Source organism: Catharus ustulatus, chromosome 2, assembly GCF_009819885.2.
Source record: "Catharus ustulatus isolate bCatUst1 chromosome 2, bCatUst1.pri.v2, whole genome shotgun sequence".
NCBI classification, from domain to species: domain Eukaryota; kingdom Metazoa; phylum Chordata; class Aves; order Passeriformes; family Turdidae; genus Catharus; species Catharus ustulatus.
The window spans coordinates 90,724,395-90,743,688 of NC_046222.1; the positions used below are offsets into that span (position 1 = coordinate 90,724,395).

General features: G+C 41.8%; 1 protein-coding gene across 2 annotated transcripts in view; it reads right to left on the bottom strand.

Moving 5' to 3' along the window:
• Nucleotides 1-5,456: 5,456 nt before the first annotated feature.
• JADE3 (jade family PHD finger 3) overlaps nt 5,457-19,294 on the bottom strand; it is a 47,177-nt gene continuing 33,339 nt past the window's right edge. For both annotated transcript variants that reach the window (XM_033052388.2, XM_033052387.2), the window contains exons 8-11: nt 13,149-13,265; nt 12,256-12,723; nt 10,390-10,507; nt 5,457-8,895 (exon numbers count right to left, since the gene is read on the bottom strand). In XM_033052388.2, the coding sequence (XP_032908279.1) occupies nt 8,003-8,895; nt 10,390-10,507; nt 12,256-12,723; nt 13,149-13,265 (1,596 nt within the window). In that variant the 3' untranslated portion in view covers nt 5,457-8,002. The remainder of the gene's footprint in view (nt 8,896-10,389; nt 10,508-12,255; nt 12,724-13,148; nt 13,266-19,294) is intronic.

Below are 19,294 nucleotides of genomic sequence, written 5' to 3' on the forward strand. Positions count from 1 at the left end.
TTGGATCTCTGGTTACACGGGACAGTGCCCCTGCTTAGTCTTCTCTGTAATGGCTAATCCAAACTTGAAAGGTAGAGCAAGGAGGAATCCATGGTGGGGTGCCTTTACAGAGAGCACCAGATGAGATTTTCTGCCTATACAAGTTACTATGGGAGCACAGAAAGGGTGGCTGCCAAAGGCTGTGCTGCCTTGTGCCTTCCCCACTGGGAACTTCCCACTGTTGCACCACAGCCACAGATTCTGCTGTGTGGCCTTCAAATTTGACTGATAGGGAGCTTGCACAGCACCTCTGTGGCTTCCAAAGGACACGCTGGTAGTTTAGCATTTATTCCATGTGGTAGGAGGGAGCAGGGAAGTGGAATTCTTACTTCTCTACAACCATGAGGAACACAAAGAGCAGATCTTTGATTTGGGAGGCCTTGTAGGGTGAAGTCACAGCCCTCCCTCAGCCTGCATGTTCCCTGAGCCTGCCAGAAACCATTACATTTCTTGCCACTCAAGAAACGCTCAGCAGTTCTGGAAAGCAGCCCAGAGCACCACAGAGCTGGAAAAATCCCCCAACCCTCATCGACAAGGCAAGAAAAGGTGCTGGACTATTTCAGGCACTATAGAGACTGGGTTTTACTTCTGCTAATTCCCTGAAAGTTGCAGTTCTCTCCTTTTATAAGCCTGATATTTCTTCATCTTTAGAGCAGTCCTTGTCTTTTTTCCTTCATCTGTAGTCTTTACCACTGTTAGTCCTCCTTCCTGCTTGAAGGTGGGAGGACTCTAGGCCTTATCCATGGCTGGTATGAAGTGCAAATGCTGTGTGTCAGCTGTCTGTATCCCAAGAGCTGCCTCTGAGTATGGAGCCTGTCAGGCTTCCTCAGCAGATGGGTAACATACAGCTGAGAGCAAGGACCAAGGGCAGTGGCACCCAAGGAGCCACTACCTCACTGCAAACTTGTTAAATCCATTAGGGTAACCAGAGTGGGCACATGGGAATTCTCCACTAGCAGGTAATTCTGCCTTTGGGGGTGCACAGATGGAGGGACAAGCAAAAAACACTGAGCAAAAGCAGAGGTAGAAACATGAAATCAGTCACTGCAATCAGTTCGCTGGAAAGCAAGAGCTGGCACTGCCGTGTACTTGTTTGCAGCCAAGTACAGTTCTTGGAATTGGTTTGTGTATTCAGGTCAAGTTTTACTTGTTAGCAAGCAACAAGTAACTCCAGTAGAGATAAAACTATTGAGAGGTTTCAATTGTTTACTAGTCTGAATGATCACAGTTGCATATTTAAACATAACAAAACATTTGCCAAAGTGCTTCATTTTCCTGTTTGCAAATGTCTGCTTGGGAGATGGTGGCACCAGCAGATTTGTGCCCATTGACTAATTTATGTGTCTAACAATTACCACTGTCACACAAGTTAATGCAGAATGGATTAAGAATCTCAGACAGGGAATCTTTTCTACATGGATTGCACCAAATCACCATGAAGTAACATTGAAGTATTTAGCCTTTAAAGACCAGTTTTCACAAAAATGACAATTATCCCCTGCACTTATTACAGTTTATGACACAGACTTCTTTCAGCAAAATTCCTTCTGTACTGGCCAGAGGCTCATGAAAAAGCATCCCTGACTTAGGAATACAATGTTTAAGCGAATGTGTGAGCCTTCCCACTGCAGCCAGTCTCCCCAGTGCTTCACGAACACCCTCACACTGTCACACACACCCCTCCAACTTGTCATGGGAGCACCAACAAGGGCAAGTTTCTGCTGCCTTAAGCTGCCTCACAAATCTGGAGTTCCAAGCCTGTGCCTCTCTAGACCTCTGCTCTGTACGGGAGTAGTTGGGCAACAGGGTGCTTCAGAAAGCATTCTTCAGTGGAGCACAGCCAAGACATTTTTCATTAATGCCTTACTTTTCTGGTCTTTGTACCCCATGTGACCTAGATTTGCATTTTGCTTGCCTCAGGATGAAAAAAAGAGCATTGATATGTGCTACAGCTGCTGCAAAATTATAGTCACAACAGAGGTTGTGCAACAGGGTCAGGACTTCAGGAAAAGGCAGCATCTTTCATTCAAATAACTGATTTAGCAAATAACTGATTTAGCAGTGTTTGCAGCTTACAGGCATGCAAATCCTTCTTCTGGCCAAATTAAAAATAAATTTCAAATTAACTGCAGGTTTAGGCTGACTTCACGAGTTTTAATTTAAGATGTTTAACCAGACAATTTGAGGAGTCTGGTTTATGTACTCACCATTTGTAACTACATGTAAACTACAACTTGTTTATTACTATCTGCATCACCTGGCTCATCCAGTTTTTAGGCCTTTGTGCTTCCTTTAAGCAGGACAGATGTCTGGCTAGTTGTATAATGATTAATCAAGAAAAAGATGAAACAATGCCCCTACTTCATTTTAGAGAAGACAATAGAACAATGGCCAAGCCAATTTTAAGGAGGGAAAGGCTTTGGTCAGGTTCCATTCAAATATTCGCAAATGGAGCCTAAAATGCCAGTGACAAGGGTTCCCAAACTACTCAGCACCACCCTTCTGAGATAAGGAACTACAAAGGAATGCAGCCAGACACTTCGGTTTCAGGTGAAGTGGGTGGGCTAGTTTAGAGGTGGTTTTCCCCCTCAGATGACTCATTCCCTCACTAGGGCATGCACCTCCTGAGGTATAACCAGAGTCATTTTCCCAAATGGCATATAACGCTTTTTCTTTTTATAGGTACTACTCTTGAAGTCTGTCACAAGCTCAAGAGCTCTCAGATGATGAGATTTCTTGATGGCACCTTCCTTTTATGTTGCTGTTGTGCTAAGTTTAAAATTCTTCCTCAGGACACTGGCCCACCGATTTGGTGAGCAGAACAACCCTGGAACTGTCATGGAACTGTCAAAATACAACTTGTGTCCTGCTCTTCAGTGCTCTCTCCTTGGGTTAGCCTGAGTGGGGACAGCACCTGAGGAAAAACAACAGAAACTGGAAAAAATGTCTTCAGGATGTTTAGGCCAAAAGAAACCATAAAGGTGTCATTATGGAGCCTACCCAGAGATTTAAAACAATGTGTATCAGATAAAGCAGCCAAGGCGAGGCAGATACCCAGCTCCAAGGCTGCTGAGAAAGCAATGGAAGACAGGGAAGGTCTGCCCAGCCTGAAACAAAAGAAGAATCCCAGAGAATGGGCAGGGCAAGGTAGATCCAGGAGGTTGTCCCAGACAAAAGAGTCCTACTGAAAAAAGAAAGATTATCGGGAAGTTGCATACAGAGGCAGGGAAACTAATGAGCAAATATCCGAGGTTGCTTCTCCTTCTGCAACATGGTCACACAAATTTATCCAATCTCTCTACAGAGGAGTGAGCTTTAGGAACAGAAATAGGCATGCACATTCTCTATTTTCAAACAACTTACCCAGCTGCTATGTAACATTTTCTTTCAGAAGTCTGTGCTTGCAGTCATTTTCATCCAGCTGTCACATCCCGCTAGATGCACTGACTTGGTTAGGAGCAGAACCTGGCAGCAGTTATCCCAGAATCACCTCTGCAAGAGGGACATATCACAGTTTCACCTCAGCAGTGGCAAAAGTGCTCAGCCATGAAGCTGGTGTAAAAGGAAGGCTTAGAAGCAGCAGTAGCAGGGCATCTCTCATGAAACCAGAGCCCAGAAGTCTGTGTGTCTTCACTTCTTCCTAAAGAAGCTGCATTGAGGCACTCCATTGTTTTCCATCTCTGCCCTTCCCCGGTATTTTTCCCTTGCATGCCAAGCTCCCCGGTTGTGCAAGCAGCTTTTGTTCTTTAATTCGCATCAAAAGCATATTTTCCTAATAGATGTGTCAATTCCCTGCAGTGCTAAACCTTTACAAGTACTGGGATCATCCAAATTCCCAACGATCAAAATGAGTGGTTGAGTGGTTTCGCTGGATTATCTTCGCAGCTTACAGAGGCAGGCTTTGAACACTGTGTCCCTCCCAGGTATCAGATCCACATCATGAGTCTGCAGTACAGCCTGTATATCCAGGCTAGGTCGCCAGAGGTACCATATCAAAATCAAGGGAGTGTTTCAGGCTTACATTTAATACCAAACATTTGTAATTTCTCCTTCAATCGTTTGGGATTCATGGTGCAAAGAAAACTTTCCACAAGTGATATACTGATATACACAAGTTATAACTGAGAAACATTTCTTTTAGGGCAGAAACATAAATTCAGAAATGATGGTGCTCAGAACCACTGTGTAGCCCCTTTAGTCCTTGGCCCATGTTACCATCAAGTAAGCACACTTAGTTATTTGAAAAGACTCTACAGACCAACAGTAGCTGTTTCCAAATTAATGGAGACACGAATGTCCTTCTTGGTCCTGTCTTTCCTCACTCCCTGCCACAAGCAGACTTTGTGTGGAAGAAATTAGAAGCCACCTGTCAGAAGGTCACAACAAGGAAGTTTGTGTTGCTGGTATCTGTTGCAAGATGCCTTTAGGGAAGAAGAAATCCTGGTCCTGAAAAACAACTGACAATTCAACATTTCTTCCTAGTGCTGGTTTTTCTTTCCTTCTGCCTGCACCTTTGCTGCCTTTTCCCCACTTTTTTTACCTCCTGTTTGCTTTTCAGCTGAGGGATTTGGGCTCCATTTCACCCAAGCTTTCTCCAGCCTGCCTGGGGCCACTTGCTCAGTCGCTCCAGTCCTTAAGCCAGTCCACAAGTGTGTTGTTGTCGGCTGCTCAGCCCTGACTCACTCTGCTGCTGCCAGACCTATAGCAGGCAGGAGGGTCACTGCTGCCTGCAACACCCACATTGCAAATCCCATCTTTCTTGAAGGCTGTCAGCTGCAGAGCTGGTCAGAGCAGGAGGGATGCTATGGGATCTGTGTGCAGCTATCCCAGCACCTTCCCCTCCACCTTCTCATTTTTCCTTCTTCCCTGCTCTAGCCCAGGGAGCAGCTCCTCTTGCCAGCAAGGTACCTCACAGCACCGGCATGTGGGAGCAGGGAGAACTACAGCAAAAGTTCGGGTAAAGCCAACATGACCAGGAACGTGCTTGCCCCACTCTGTCCTCTGCACGCAGACTGGTGAGTGTTCAGCTGTGCACGTCTGCGGGGTACAAGAAGAGGGATCAGACAGAAGGCCTGGCTATGGCTCTTCCTCTATACCTCACTTTGTCCGACCAGGGAAAACCAGCATAAGCAAATACATTGAAAAGTGAGGCCAGGGCAGCAAATGGTCTGTTACATTTGCTCAGCTAGGCAGAAACAAAAGCCAGGCTTGCACTATTTGCTATACACAGCAAATTAGAGCTCAGCGACTCTTTTTTGGGAAGCTGAAGGGGAAGGGTTTTCCTGGATACTTAACTTGTTAAAGTATTGCCAAATCTGCAGAAATAATTTACTCCTGATGGACACAGTACTGATGCATTTTACAACCTGCCAGACACAGAGGGTAAAGTCCTGAATAAATCACAACAAATGAAAATATTGTTAGCAGTTTCATAATTTAATGAAAAAGTACTTGTAAAAAGGGGACATCTGAAAAAGACCGAGTCCATCTTGGAAAATTGAATATATATATATTTATATATATAAAACAAAATGCAAAAACACAACAAAAAATTGACAAATAAGGTTAAGAGGTAATACTTCAAACAGTTAGCCACCGAACGCACAATAAAAACTAGCAAATGCACTTTGGGGACAATACTTGAGAACTACATAACCAAGGGCTCCTTCATATGTCTATTAAAACCATGTAAAAATTAGCAAAACCATTGCCCAGACTGGAAACAACTGAATTGATAACCCCAGAAGAGCAGAAACGCTGAGTTTTGCTGAAGCACCATTTTCCCTCTCTTCTGTCATATGCTTCCAGCCACAAAAAACATGAACACTTTGCTGATCTCCCAGGTAAGTGTTCCCAATAAAAGTTTCATAAAATTTCATGGCCAGTGAGAGAGGATTGCTAATAAATATTGAAGGAGAACTAAGAGAATCAGAACCGGAATACAAATGAACAGACATTTGTTTACTTATTCTGAATGACCCATGGCTTAGAACACAAAGCATTTCCCATAAAAATAAAATATGTGGAAACCTAAATTGCTACTGCATATTTACACCAAAAGAAATAATTTTGAAGATACAGCTCTAGAAAGATCAATTACACAAATATACATAAAATCAAGAAGTAGAAAAAAAATATTAAAAATTAAGATGCATGAAGCAAACAGAGCAGATTGGCCAAGTACTTTTTTTATTATTTCACTACTGAAGAGTCCTCCAGCACCTGACCTGCTTGTCCTATTGCAACTAGGGAGATTTCAAAGTTTAAAACAAATCTGAAAATGTCGTTGCCATTTCCCAACCTAAAAGTAATAAATTAAATCTATGAAGCGAAACGAGCTGCTGCATATTCAGATCCTGCATAGTCATCTTCACGCTGTGTGGGGAACACCTTTTTGTTTGTAGACAAAACTGAACCCTCAACAGAGCTGTACAACATGTCCTATACAACCTATGGGCCATTTCAGCCAGTGATGTGGGGACAGAGGATGCTGTGTGTTTATGAAATGTATAGCATTTCAGACAAAAACAGTGCAGTCGCTTTGATCAACACACCATCTGTAAAAGAAGAATTTAGTTTGCATTCAAACAGAAATTCCCTGTCTTTGAAAGAAACAGAAAGCGATTCATTGCCTTCCCTTCTCAACTCCTCTATCAATACTGGCTGAAATTTAATCACTATGTAGTAACTGCTGATCTTAAAGGATTTACAAAAAATGTGTTAGACTGGGAAACAGCAACTAATCCAGAGGTTGAAAAGCAGCGTAATAAAATAGTAGATTTTCAGCAATTAAAAAAACCCCATTTTTAATTAAACCATCATACTCTAAATGATGACTAGCTAAAATTTTACAGACCTAGATGCCAGAAAATTCCTATGCCTGTGTTCAAGCAACTAGGGTTGAAAATTTGCACCTGAAAAAAAAATTCAGCTAAAATTATTTATAATTCAGCTGACTTTAAAAATACCAGGTAAAAACACCTCTGGATATGAAATCTCAGTTTCAAGAGGGACCTGGTATCACCGGTGATTGCCTAAATGTAAGTGTCAAATAGCATTTTTCTTTGAAGTAGTACATCTACTTTTGTAAACACTATCCACAAAATTAGCCATCTGTACTTGTTAGCTGGGTAAAATATTTACAAGTGCATCCCACAACAAGCATCTATGTACAGAGATTAAAAAAAACTGAAGTACTAGAAGTCGTATATTTACAAAATAAGCGAATTATTGTGAAGAGAAACACAACCTTCAGCAAAAGCAGGGAATAGGGGCACGTCTAGAGGTCAGCAAGTTTGGCAGCGCCAGCGACGCCTGCTTCCACCCTCCGCAGGGAGCCTGCAAACGCCACTGCAGCTCAAAGCCTTGGCAGAAGGGGATCATCACTTAGTAGTCACTTTGGGCCTGATCCAGCAGAGCACACCGGCATGTGCTGGGATATCTGAGCACAAACGTTCCCGGGGGAAACCAGCAGGACTTTTCACGTGCTTAACTTCCTAACACATCCTCAAGTGCGCTGCTGGATCAAAGCCATACTGCAGGTGCCGCAACAGCGCAGTTTCAGTGTCTCCGTTTGCAGTCTCTTGCAACGCCTTAGAGCAATGCAAGGACTTTTTTAAAACCTGTCCACCACCACCAGACTGCTTCCACATGAACACGGTGTCTTGCACTTAGGCAAGGGGGAAGCAGTTTCCCGAATTTTTCTTTGTGCTCTCCCAGATGTTACCCTCTGACAAAACACAAGATTTCCACATGACTTTGTGGATAATTGAGCTAACCTTGCAAAGACTGCAAACCAATTCACAGTTGAGCAAAACTACTCTGATTTCTCTCCCCTCCCCCATCCCCTACTGCAGCTCTTCCTAAATAGGTCCTAGACTATTTTCTGGAACCTTTTGATACTGAGCTTTGCACTGGTACACTGGAATTCATAAAGGCTGAATCACCCCGTGGGGGCTTCTAATCACCTTTGAACCGAACTGTGAGATATCATATTCTTTTTGTTTCTATTGTGACAGTCTCTTCCAAAGTCTTTATTTGGACTTTCTCTCTCTGAGCTACTTCGTCTTAACCTCACTTGTTCTTTGTTTTCATCACTTTCTGCTTCAGAGTCACTCAGCTCTAAGTCAGGACAGTACCCATCATTGTCCTGGTATGGAGCACCTTCAAGCGTCTGCTTGCTCCACAAGCGATCTTTTGTTGCAAGTCTCCTTGTTGGCTTTTCACAGCACCGGAGATCTTCCGTGGTCCTCACCAGACTGTTGGTAGCCTCTTTAAAGGACCGGCTGAAATGTTCTATGGTGGATTTTCGGAATCCACTCTGGCTGGCCAAGTGAGCCGTGAGCACGGACTCTTGTTCGTAGGATGTCTGGCTGGAGCTGTCTCTCTGGCTCACGTCTCCAGCCCTGCCAATCAGACCATTGGATTTGGACATCAGCCTTGAGTTCTCCTGCTGCACCCGCCCATTTCCGATGGAAGACTGTCCATGCAAAGCAGCCTGGAGTGCTAAAGGTTTCCCGGATGGCTGGCCCCGGTGAAACTCCATCAGCTGCATGGGGCCAGAATCCTTTGCCTCGCTCCGAGGCTTGCCCATCCCTGCCAGCAACCCGTTACTTCTGCTGTCGTGCTGATACCTGGCATAAGATTTTGCTTTAATTTCAAATGATTCCTTTGACATTGGTATACTCCGTTTGCTGTAAACAGTGCTGTTGTTGTCAGGAGAAAGCGGTCTGTTGCCAGGCTTCAGCGAGTTATTTTTGCAGTCTCCTAGTGCTGATTTGGGCATTTTTAACTTCAGGGTGATCCTGGGAGGTGGGTAGAACAGTGTGTTCTCTAGTGCACTTGTCAGGGTATGGCCTACAGGAGAAAGAGGCAAGGAAGCAGAAGAAAAAGGCTTTTTAAAAAAGAGTAATTTCTTTTGTCATCCATAACAAGTTTTATAGTCCATTATACGGTCATGCAACAGTAAGAAGCATTTGCAAATAATTAGTGTGAAATTACTTTAGGACACTAAGGAGAAGCTGGGATTACCAAACTGTTCCAAATTATCCACCACTTTGGAATTTAGGTAAGCATTTAAATATTTCCATTAAAAACAACAATGTGCCCTTTTTACAGGGCTTTAAGCCAGTGAATTGAACCAGTTTTGAGATATGACTGAAGTTGTTCCAACAAAGCCGTAAAAAAGGCTCATATTCAGTTTTGGATGAAGAAAAAACAATGCTTCAAACTGAGTTTCAATTTGGACTTAGTTCAACTCTCTGCTCTGTATTATAAAATTCTCTAAGCTTTAAAAGTCTTTTTACCTCAACATACGAGTTTTTTATGATAATACATGCATACAGCACCCACTGCAAGTATCAAGCTATTATAATAAGTATTGAAAAAGTACTTGTATTTGTAAAGACATTAAATAAACTTAGTAGACATTTCTAATAAAACGCATTTACACAAAAGCAAGGAGTTTCAGAGTGCCACTGCTTCCACGAAGTACTAGTCTGATGTAAAACAGTTTAAAAAAACCTCAACCTTATCAGTACTAATGAAACCTATCCGTGTTTCAGGGGCAGAGGAAAAAAGTACAAAGATTTCACCCTGAATTCATGAAGTATAATCTTGAAAGAACAGAAAGATCTTAATTTCACACAGAAAAATAGCTGCCTTTCCTATTAAAATGAAATCCCAGTAACTGGTATGCATATGCTCTTCCTCTTTCCAAATACTATGTTCCTTATTTTAAAAAGTTGCTGTAAATGCGAAGGGCAGAGTGGGGTTTGGCATCTCAGCATTCCTAAACAGTTACTAGTCCCTATTAATAACCAGAGTACTTACACTCTCTTTGAAGGAAGGAGAGCAACTGCAGATGGCAAGCAAAGAAATCTGCACTGCTCATGATGTGCACAAGGCACATGGGAACAGCAGGAATTCCCATCAGTCACCCTTTCCCATGCCTGAAGGAACCAACTACTGACAGCAAGCAAAAACGCCTTCTCAGCTGGAGAACCAACCAGCAGGGTAGAGCTTGCTGTGGGGAACCAGTGCCACAGATCAGCAACCCAACATGCAGAAACTTAGAGATCACCACCAGCTCATTTCTGCTATCTGGATGCCACAGTGATAAGCAATAGGCATATACCAGAAATAGCCATAAAATGAAGAAATATTCAAGTAAATATTTTAAGCAGTTACAGAGTTCTGTCTGTGTTGCTACTTTGATTGACCATGTACTTGAAGAAAATTCTGAAAGGCATTTTTACATGTTAAAAGCACTAACCAGAGACATAAGGAGAATACACTACTTTAGTTTAAATACAGGTAGGATTTATAAATGTTTTACATTTATACGATTACCTGCAGCGATTTCCTGATTAATGAGCTGAACTTGCAAGTTGAAGACCTGTTCATGTACTTTACTGTGGGACAACTTCAGTTTCTCTCTCCTGCTTACCATGTAGCAGAGATTTCTTACCTATGGAGGAATAACAGGAGACTTAACAGGCAATAAGAAAATAAATCCAGATATAATTTAAAAAGCGTATCAACAACAGAATCAAAACAACATTACATACAAAATCCCTTGGAAAAGTTCTTCTGAATATTACTGAATATACCTAACTATGCATTAAAAAAATGTTCAACCTGGAGAAGAGGAGGCTCTGGAGAGAGACCTCACTGCAGTTTTTCCTTATATGAAAAGGGATTATAAGAAAGACAGAGATCAGAGTCTGTAGTGACAGAAAAAGAGATAATGTTTTTGAACTGAAGGAGGGTAAGTTTACACTGGGCTTAAGGAAGACATTGTTAACAGTGAGACACTGCAACAAACTGCCCAGAGATGCTGTGGAGGCCTGAAGTGCTCAAGGCCAGATTGGATGGGGCTTCGAGCAATGTGGTCTCATGGAAGGTGTCCCTGTCAATGGCAGGCACATTGAAAGTAGATGGTCTTTAAGGTCCCTTCCAACCCAAACCATTCTGATTCAGTTCCACAGAATTCTACTTTTACTACTTGTTTGAGTTAATAGCACCATTTCCACCTAAGGCAATAGAATAAGAAAGGACACTGAAAGTTCTTGATAAACACCTAAAAGTGCTTTTAAAACACAGAAACAGTGTAGGAGCTGGTTGAAAGGTTTCTGCCAAACACACTTTCCCCAGCACTCAGTTCCATCTGTTCAGAACTGAAATCTGTTTACCTAGAAACAAAATTCCAAGACTCCCAAATTTATATTTATCTGAAGATACAACAAGGTAGAAGATCTTGTGGCACAAGAAGTTCAAAAACTTGGAGACAGGCATTTCAAATTATTAATCACCTCCACTAAGAATAAGTACATCAATTTCCACAAAATTTAGTGCAAACCAAACATTTATCAAACAAAAAGCTTGACATGGTCTCTTGAAAAATAAAAAACAACCCACCCCCAAATACCAACCCTCCATCTGAGGCATGTTACGGGTTTTAAGTTTTTTCTTAAAGTAAGCTTCCATACCAAAAGCAGCCCTGGAAAAGATCTGAGATTGATTATGGTAGATTCAAGACACCAGTTACACTGACAAGTGCAAATCTTGGCTCCAACAATCTTTCTGTATTTTCATGTTGATCTCTCCCCAGTATTGTTTCCCCTTTTCTTACAATACTATTACCTCTCTTCTGCTTTTACTTCCCCTCTCCTCATCACATCTATTTTATTTTATTATCTTTTTTACATTCGCTACCTACCTCTAAACACTTGAAAATTATGACCCCTATGCAACAGGTCAACCTAACGGGCAGGTTCCAAGGGGTAACAAGCGTTACTCTTATTTTTTATTTAATAAAAGTAACATTTTTTTCCTCATTTAATCTGTATCACTAACTACTACTACAGTGGGTCATTTTTTTAAACATTTATTCAACTGAAGCTGAAGTCATAGTCAATTACCAAATATGTCCATTGTGCATAGAAATATGCATCTTAAAACATATAAAGGAATAACCTTTATGTAAATCAGGAAGCACTGTTTTCACATTGGATCTTCCACTGGACTGAGAGGGACAGCTCCTGAAAGTCTCTGCAGCAGGCAGTGCAGCATATCAAAAGACTGGAGTTGAGGGCCTTACTTTTTTTATTTTTTAAATTATTATTTTTAAAATTAATTCTCTTCGCTTTCTCACTTTCATCCACAAAGACCTTGCTCACTTGCAAATAGTTTTTCAAAATTTTAGTTAATTCTTACCCTCTCTAGGTCCTGCCTTAAATGCATGAACATCCTCATACGAGTATGAATGCTATCTTCTTTTGGCTGCACCAAGCCATTTTCTTCATCCTCCTTGGGAGGAAACAATGGTTTGTTAAAGTTACTTTTTCGCTTTAATTTCCAGTAATTGTAGATGAAGTCTACAGCAAGTTTAGGAAGGCCCAGCTCTGCTGCAACATCCTCCACTTTTACTAGTGAGTAAAACTCTTCTTCCAGCTCTCGGAGTTTTTGGGCTCGCAGGCTCGTTTTCTCACTCTCTGTTTGCTCTGACACACTCTTGGGGTGCTCCTCAACATCAGGCAGGGAATTCTGTTTGTTCTTGCTGTGCTTTAAACAATAAGACTTGAACTTGACCTCATCCCCATCATCCAGGATAGTCTTCATCTCTAAGCTATGCTCAAAGGCACAGGTGACATGAAAGGCAGTGATGCAGCTTTTCACAGAGCACTACAGACAAAATAAAACAAAAAGCCCCAATTACTAACAATAGTAGCACAACTAAAAAAAAGGACATAATTACCTCAACTACACAAAAATCCATCCTTACCAAAACCACTTTCCTACACATTCTTAAAAATATTGATCCCTCTGACATTGGTATTACCCAATATAGTATTTTCTTGTTTGCAAAGAGCATTCAGTGGCAGGAGTTCTTAGACACCTCAGCCTTATTCAAAAGGCAGCAACCTAGACTAATTCTTAAATCTCTGTCTAGTCAACTAATTTGATAGCAAATGGCCATGAAGCAGCAGACAACTATCCCAGTCACCTCCACTGTAAAGCATCTCTGAACACAGGAAGAACAAAATGCAAAACTGAAATTGCCCTTCTGACAGATTCACCCCTGCAATCATTATGGGACAAGTACGTACCTGAATGCAAGCACCAGTTTTCAGTTTGCATAAACTACATACTAGAGCCCATCGACTTGGGGGAATGTGAGACACCTTTGTGATTGGCTCCATCCTTTCTGGGCAAGCAATACTAACCTGTAAGAAGGGTAGAAAACAGTTATCAAAGTAAAAAAAAAACCCAAGCTCCCCAATTATACCAGAAGAAAGACATCCATTCATTTCTCTTCCTGCAAGATTTCCATGTGCTCATACGTCTCAGAAAGGGAGCCCAAAAGATCCCACATGGAGACAATAGTGTGGAATACTATTAGTTTAGCCTGGTCACTCAAAGTTGCAATTACAGTAATTTCACGACTATAAGGTGCACTTCCAGGTGTCGGCAAATTTCCGCACTTTTGCCGATATATAAGGCGCACCGGACTATAAGGCACACTTTTTTTTGCAGCGAGGATCCGCCGCCGGCTCCCCTGGCACGGTTGCTGGCCGAGGCCCCTCCTCCACCCGGCAGCCACAGGCCCCCGGGCCCACCTGTACCTGGCAGAAGCGGCGCTGCAGGCCCCTGGGTTTGCTTGCACCCGGCAGCCGCAGCCCTGCCGGCTTCCCCCGCGGTTCACACTTCTGCATTGGCAAATTTCTGAACTTTGTCCATTATATAAGGTGCACCAGACTATAAGGTGCACTTCCGGGTTCGGGTCAAAATTTTAGTCAAAAGGTTGCGCCTTATAGTTGTGAAATTACTGTACTCAGAACGTTTGAGCCACCTACAGCATGCCCTTGTAATGAACCTTTTTATGAACCTGACTGATTCCAGTCAGGACAGGGTTAATTTTTGGAGTAGCCAGGAGGGAGCAGGGCTAGGACCCAGAGGTTATTCTATACCAGCTCACATAATTTTCTGTGAGTTGGGGGAAGGGCTCTCTCCTGGTCAGGTAAGTGTGGTGTGAAGCCAGTGGTCGGGTAGCACTGGCTCCTTCTGTTACTGATATTGTAGCTTGTACTGTTTTTCTTTGTTTTTTCTTATTTCACTGCTGCTTCCATTAAATTGTTCTTATCCCGATCCATGATCCTTACCATTTGTGCCTCCAAATCCCCTCTTCAGCCTGCTGCAAGGGAAGGGGAGTACTGCACGGTTTGAAGTGCTTCAGTGGGAGTACTAAATTGGGGAACACATTCCTAAACCACTACCACTTGAGAGACTGCAGCAAGTGATACTTAGGTTCATTTCCATTCCCTTGTGGTTTTGTTTTAGGGTTTTTTTTTTTCCCCCCTCTCTACTGCTTTCACACATCTAACTTTAAAAGTGCCAAAATACAAGCCCCTCAGAACAAAACAGGAACAAGAACTTTTCCTGGAAAGTTCTTTCTATAGAATTCCTAGATCTGCTGCAGTATCTATTTCTGTCAACTCAAGATTTGGGACAGAACCAGATCTATCAGTTAGCAGCCAGGAGAAGCCTTGCTTGCCAGCTCTGCCTCTCCACTGAGCAGTCCTACTGCAAAAGATAATCCTAATACACTTTCCTAACTGTGGACTGTATCCAATATAATTTGAGAAAAAAATACAACAAACTTCCCTTATTGCAAAGCAAGATATATTGTCTTGTGCCAGTTTTCACAGACTTAGTCTGGATAATCAATTTGTCTCTGGTAGACCAGATTATAGATATTACTAAAAGAAAGGAAAAAACCCCAGATATAGACAGAAGAGCCTTTCCTATTCTTTGTTATATTAACTTCCACATATCCATTGTGGTAGAAGTTTCTCAGTTGCCTGTTGTCTATACAGGGAAATAAGGACTTTCCTCTATGATTAGAAAAACCAAAACAGTATCTGTACCTGTAGGTATCCCTCAGCCACTCCTCACAGGATTTATCCAAGAACAGCAACAAAAACTTGGCCAGCTCTGAATGACTAACATGCAAAACCAGGCCAGTATGAGAATGGCACACGGCAGAAGATTTCAGTGGGATAACTGTCCCAAGAACATCAGTCTCCAAAAGCTTGGATTTTGACATTTCTGCAACAGTTTTTGAATTCAGCAGTTCTGTGCCTTGGAGGGTTACCTGGCTGAACAAAAACCACAATGCTAATACTAGCTAGGAGGCTCTCCACGGTTTCTAAAAACAATTCATCTGAATAGAGCAGATCTGTATTTCCTGTGATAGGAATATGGGCTTCTTCTCAAAGGCATCAAACCTAAGAATTCAAAGAAAGGAGGCTCCTAGGTCATGTTCTGTGGTGCCAGAAGAAAGTTGGTGGCTTAAAAAAGCAGTTAAGGACAAGAACTGAACAACAATTATTTTGTTTTTCTAGAAAACTTTAAGAGCATTAATTTACAGTAATTTTCATAGATTAACTCCACGGTAAGAGACACCCAGGAAAATCTGGGCTGTATTAATTAGTTTAACGTGTGATAATTAAACTGGCAACTTTACAAGAGCCAGTATACAAAGCTGAATTTCTAGCTTCCCTCTGGGGGAACATCATCAATCACTTGAAGCAGATATTAATTTTAAAACCTGTTTAACCCCTAAGGATGAAAAGCTTTGCTTCAGCAGGCCTCACTGAGGTAGACTTACCCAAAGATAGCAGGGCTAAGTCACAGTTGCTATGCTCAGAGTATTTTTGCTACTTTCTCCTAATCACACATTGCTTTAAGGATCATTTAAGTAGGTGGAAAGAAACAGCTTTGCAAGAGATTACTTAGTTCATCATTTCCACTTAGGGAAAAAAACCATGTTGACCAACAGTTAATGAATTAATGACATAAACTGACTCAAGATAACGTTTGTTACAGTACTTCCCTCTCTGATCTGCCAAGTGCAAGCCCACATCTGGAATATTCTGATGTCAACAAGCATTTCCAAAAGTCTTCATTAGGAAGACACTGAGATGCTTCAGAAGGTTCAGGTTTTAAATAAGTACAGTCAGGCAATACATGATGCACTCATGAGGCAGACGTGACTAACAATTTAACTTCTTGTGGCCTTCCTATAAATTGGTGGAAAAGTGACAAAATTGTCCCTGGAATGCCCAAGTAGTTGAACAAAATCATGGTAATGCACTTCGATATCATCAAATGTAGCTTTATTGCTTCCAAAAGTAAAGAGCCCTTCATGAACCTAACTTGGCCATGCTCAAAATAGCTGGTTACAAATTGCACAGGTATTTCTGAAACAATATTGTACAAAGACTGACTGTTGCCGCTACACTGAGAGACAAGACTTCCCTCAGGAATTAAGGGATTGCATCAATGCGTCAGGTTGTCTATATTCTTTTCAAAAAGAAACCAGACTCTGCAATTACTTTTTTCTGGAGACTGAGTAGTATCAGCTTTCCACTGATTTTCCCAGCAGGAGCTGGGAATTGACACAGACCTTTTCCCTGTCCCTCTCTGCCCCCTTAAATGTTCTCCCAGCTCCTTCCTCAGAGGAGACTCATAAGGTCAAGAAACATTTGTATTGGAAATACTGTTCATTCAGCTTGTAATGCTGACTGTTGCTATTACTCCACTTTGTAAAAGAACAAAAAGGCACTTACAGAGTCAGGTACAATTTATTTATACTGGCCTTGTGCCACCTGCATGTTTCTGCAGAGAGGAGTCAAGGCAAAGTCCATTTGAACTTTGCTGCTCCCAAAGGACCCAGAGAGCAGAGTCCAACCTTTTCATCCCCCAAGAACTCCCATTCCAAGGCAGAAATGATCCATCTGCCATAACATGTAGTAATTTTCTCCATTTATTTGCCTTGCATCAGGTTACATCTTGACTGCTATACTCTGAAGAAGTTCTAGGAGTGGGAGAGAGTGAAGATATTGGGTTGCTGAAGCCTGTTATCTGCAGTTGTTATGCACATGATCAATCTCTCTGCTGTCTTCTGCTTCCCTGCTAACTGTACCACCAACAGCTGCACCAGTACACAAGGACCTGCATCAGTGGTTGGGAAGGGCAGCCCAGTGGCTTGAGCACAGCCACTCACAACAGCTGCTCAGGACAGTCAATTTTATCTTTCCTCTGCAGCCAGGGGGGTGTTATTGCTTTCTGCTTCAGCTAACACCAATTGACTGGCAGAGGACATACCTGTAATAGGTTATCTAAGGCAGAAAAACACCTTGAATTTCAAAACACTCAATATAGGTTTTCTGGTATCAGTGTTTCCTTTTTTGTTGTTGTTGGTTTTTTTTTTTTTTTTTAATTTAGAAGAACACCTTTAAAAAAAATGAAGTAGACCACACATTTACACTAAAGTAAAGGCAGAAGAAAAAAAAAATATATAAACCAATGAGTACACTTTGGAAAGTAAAAACCTTCAATCATCCCAACCAGTCAAGGGAGCAAAAAGAAAGCCTTTAAGCAGCATTAACTCACAAGGAAGGCAGGGAAGAAAAAAGACTTTATACAGTGCTTAATGATTTAATGCAGGAGAACACCTGGCACAATTGACTGCAGCAAAGCTAGACTACACTTGGTGACTCATGAAGCCTCTCTGAACCTTTTACCACAAGACACAGACATGTTTATAACCCCTTCCTCCCTGCTTTCTGCCTTGCTCCACTTTGTTAGGGCCATAAGAGGAAATACCAGTGACTTTAAAATTACTATTTCTTTTAGGGAGTTCCAGCATGCTAGTACTTGGAAGAAAAAAAAAAGATATATGAGAATACACATTCTCCCCTAAAGCATCTATCCCTGGGTCTTTAAACTCTGTCTTTCTTGCCCCTTGTAGCACATAAGGGTGCTCCAGACAGGAACTGAACTGCCATGTCAGGAGAGATTTACAAAGGGTTTTCCTGGCTTCTCTGATAACTGAATTGTTTTACAAGTGACTACACACAAGCCTGAGAGAATGGATCCAAGAGGCATTTCCCATGCCTGTAGGCATGTGCCACCTCTTCACTATGTCTGAGACACTTGGCATTGGTGTGGAGAGGAGGAGGTGTCCTGGAATCACTGAATGGGCTGTGGAAACTAGCTCTCCCACCCGGGTGTCCCCCAGCAGCTTCTCTTCCTCAGCCAGAGGGAGATGGGGAGACAGGAAGCCAAGGGTGTGCTTCCTGCCCAGCCATCCCCTCCTTCCCAAACCTCACTGTTCCTCTCCTGCTGATGAGAACAGCAAGGCAACCACATGCAGAACAGACCTCTTAGAAAAAAACCAGTCAGCTCAGAGCCAGGAGAGCTTCCAGTCAAGACACTTCATAAGCACAAGAGGACAACTGATTTTTAAAAAATAAATATTTTTGTCTTTTTCTCAACTCCTCTCCCCTCAAAGGTGTAAGAGATGACAGAAACTTCAAGTAGGCCTGAAAGGAAAAGTGCAACTGCAAAGATAATCTCCTTAAGAAGCAGATATAGATGCCTGAGACAATTAAGAATTACACATTACCTGGTTGCTAAGTCAAAAAAAAGCCAAACCAAAATCTTAGCATCTTCCTCAAAGTTGTGCACACATCAGGCTGGTCTGCATTTGGGAGCAGAAGATTCAGAAAATACCGTATCCTTGATTTCATGGTGCTGACTGATCTGGCTACTGTCTCACATTAAACCACCCACCATAATGGATTTGTGAATCTCACCAGAAATAAAACGTAAATATTCCAAGTGCCAAATTAAACACAAACTCCGTCTATACCTAAGTGAACTTTCCGTTGTACAGAATTACACTGTGATGCTAAACCTGATGAAAAAATGGAGGAGGAAGTGTAAAACTTCATTATGAAACTCTCCATATATGTTATGCACAAACAGATCACAAAAGCCTTTACTTATAAGGTATATATAACATTGAGATAAAAATTCTCACCTCCCCACCATTCAGAAAAATTTTAATTAAAAAAAACTTTAGCTACAAATCTCAGCATACATCCTATAGAAACAATGCAGTGCAGGAGACCTTTAAATAAACATAACTCCAAAAAAGTGGAGGTTTTAATTTAAATTACACATGTATCTGAGCACACAAATTCATAAAAAACTATGAGAGACAATGAAGCTGCAGCTGTAAGATACAGTTTATATCAGTCACCCTTTCTAGCAGGTTACAGATACCATAATAACACCAAGAAGTGATTGCTGAGTAAATGGAGGTGACAAAATGACTCATTAATAGACATAAGCTGGACTGTCTCCCAGACTTTACAGGCCTATCAGAATAAAGCCCAGTATTACA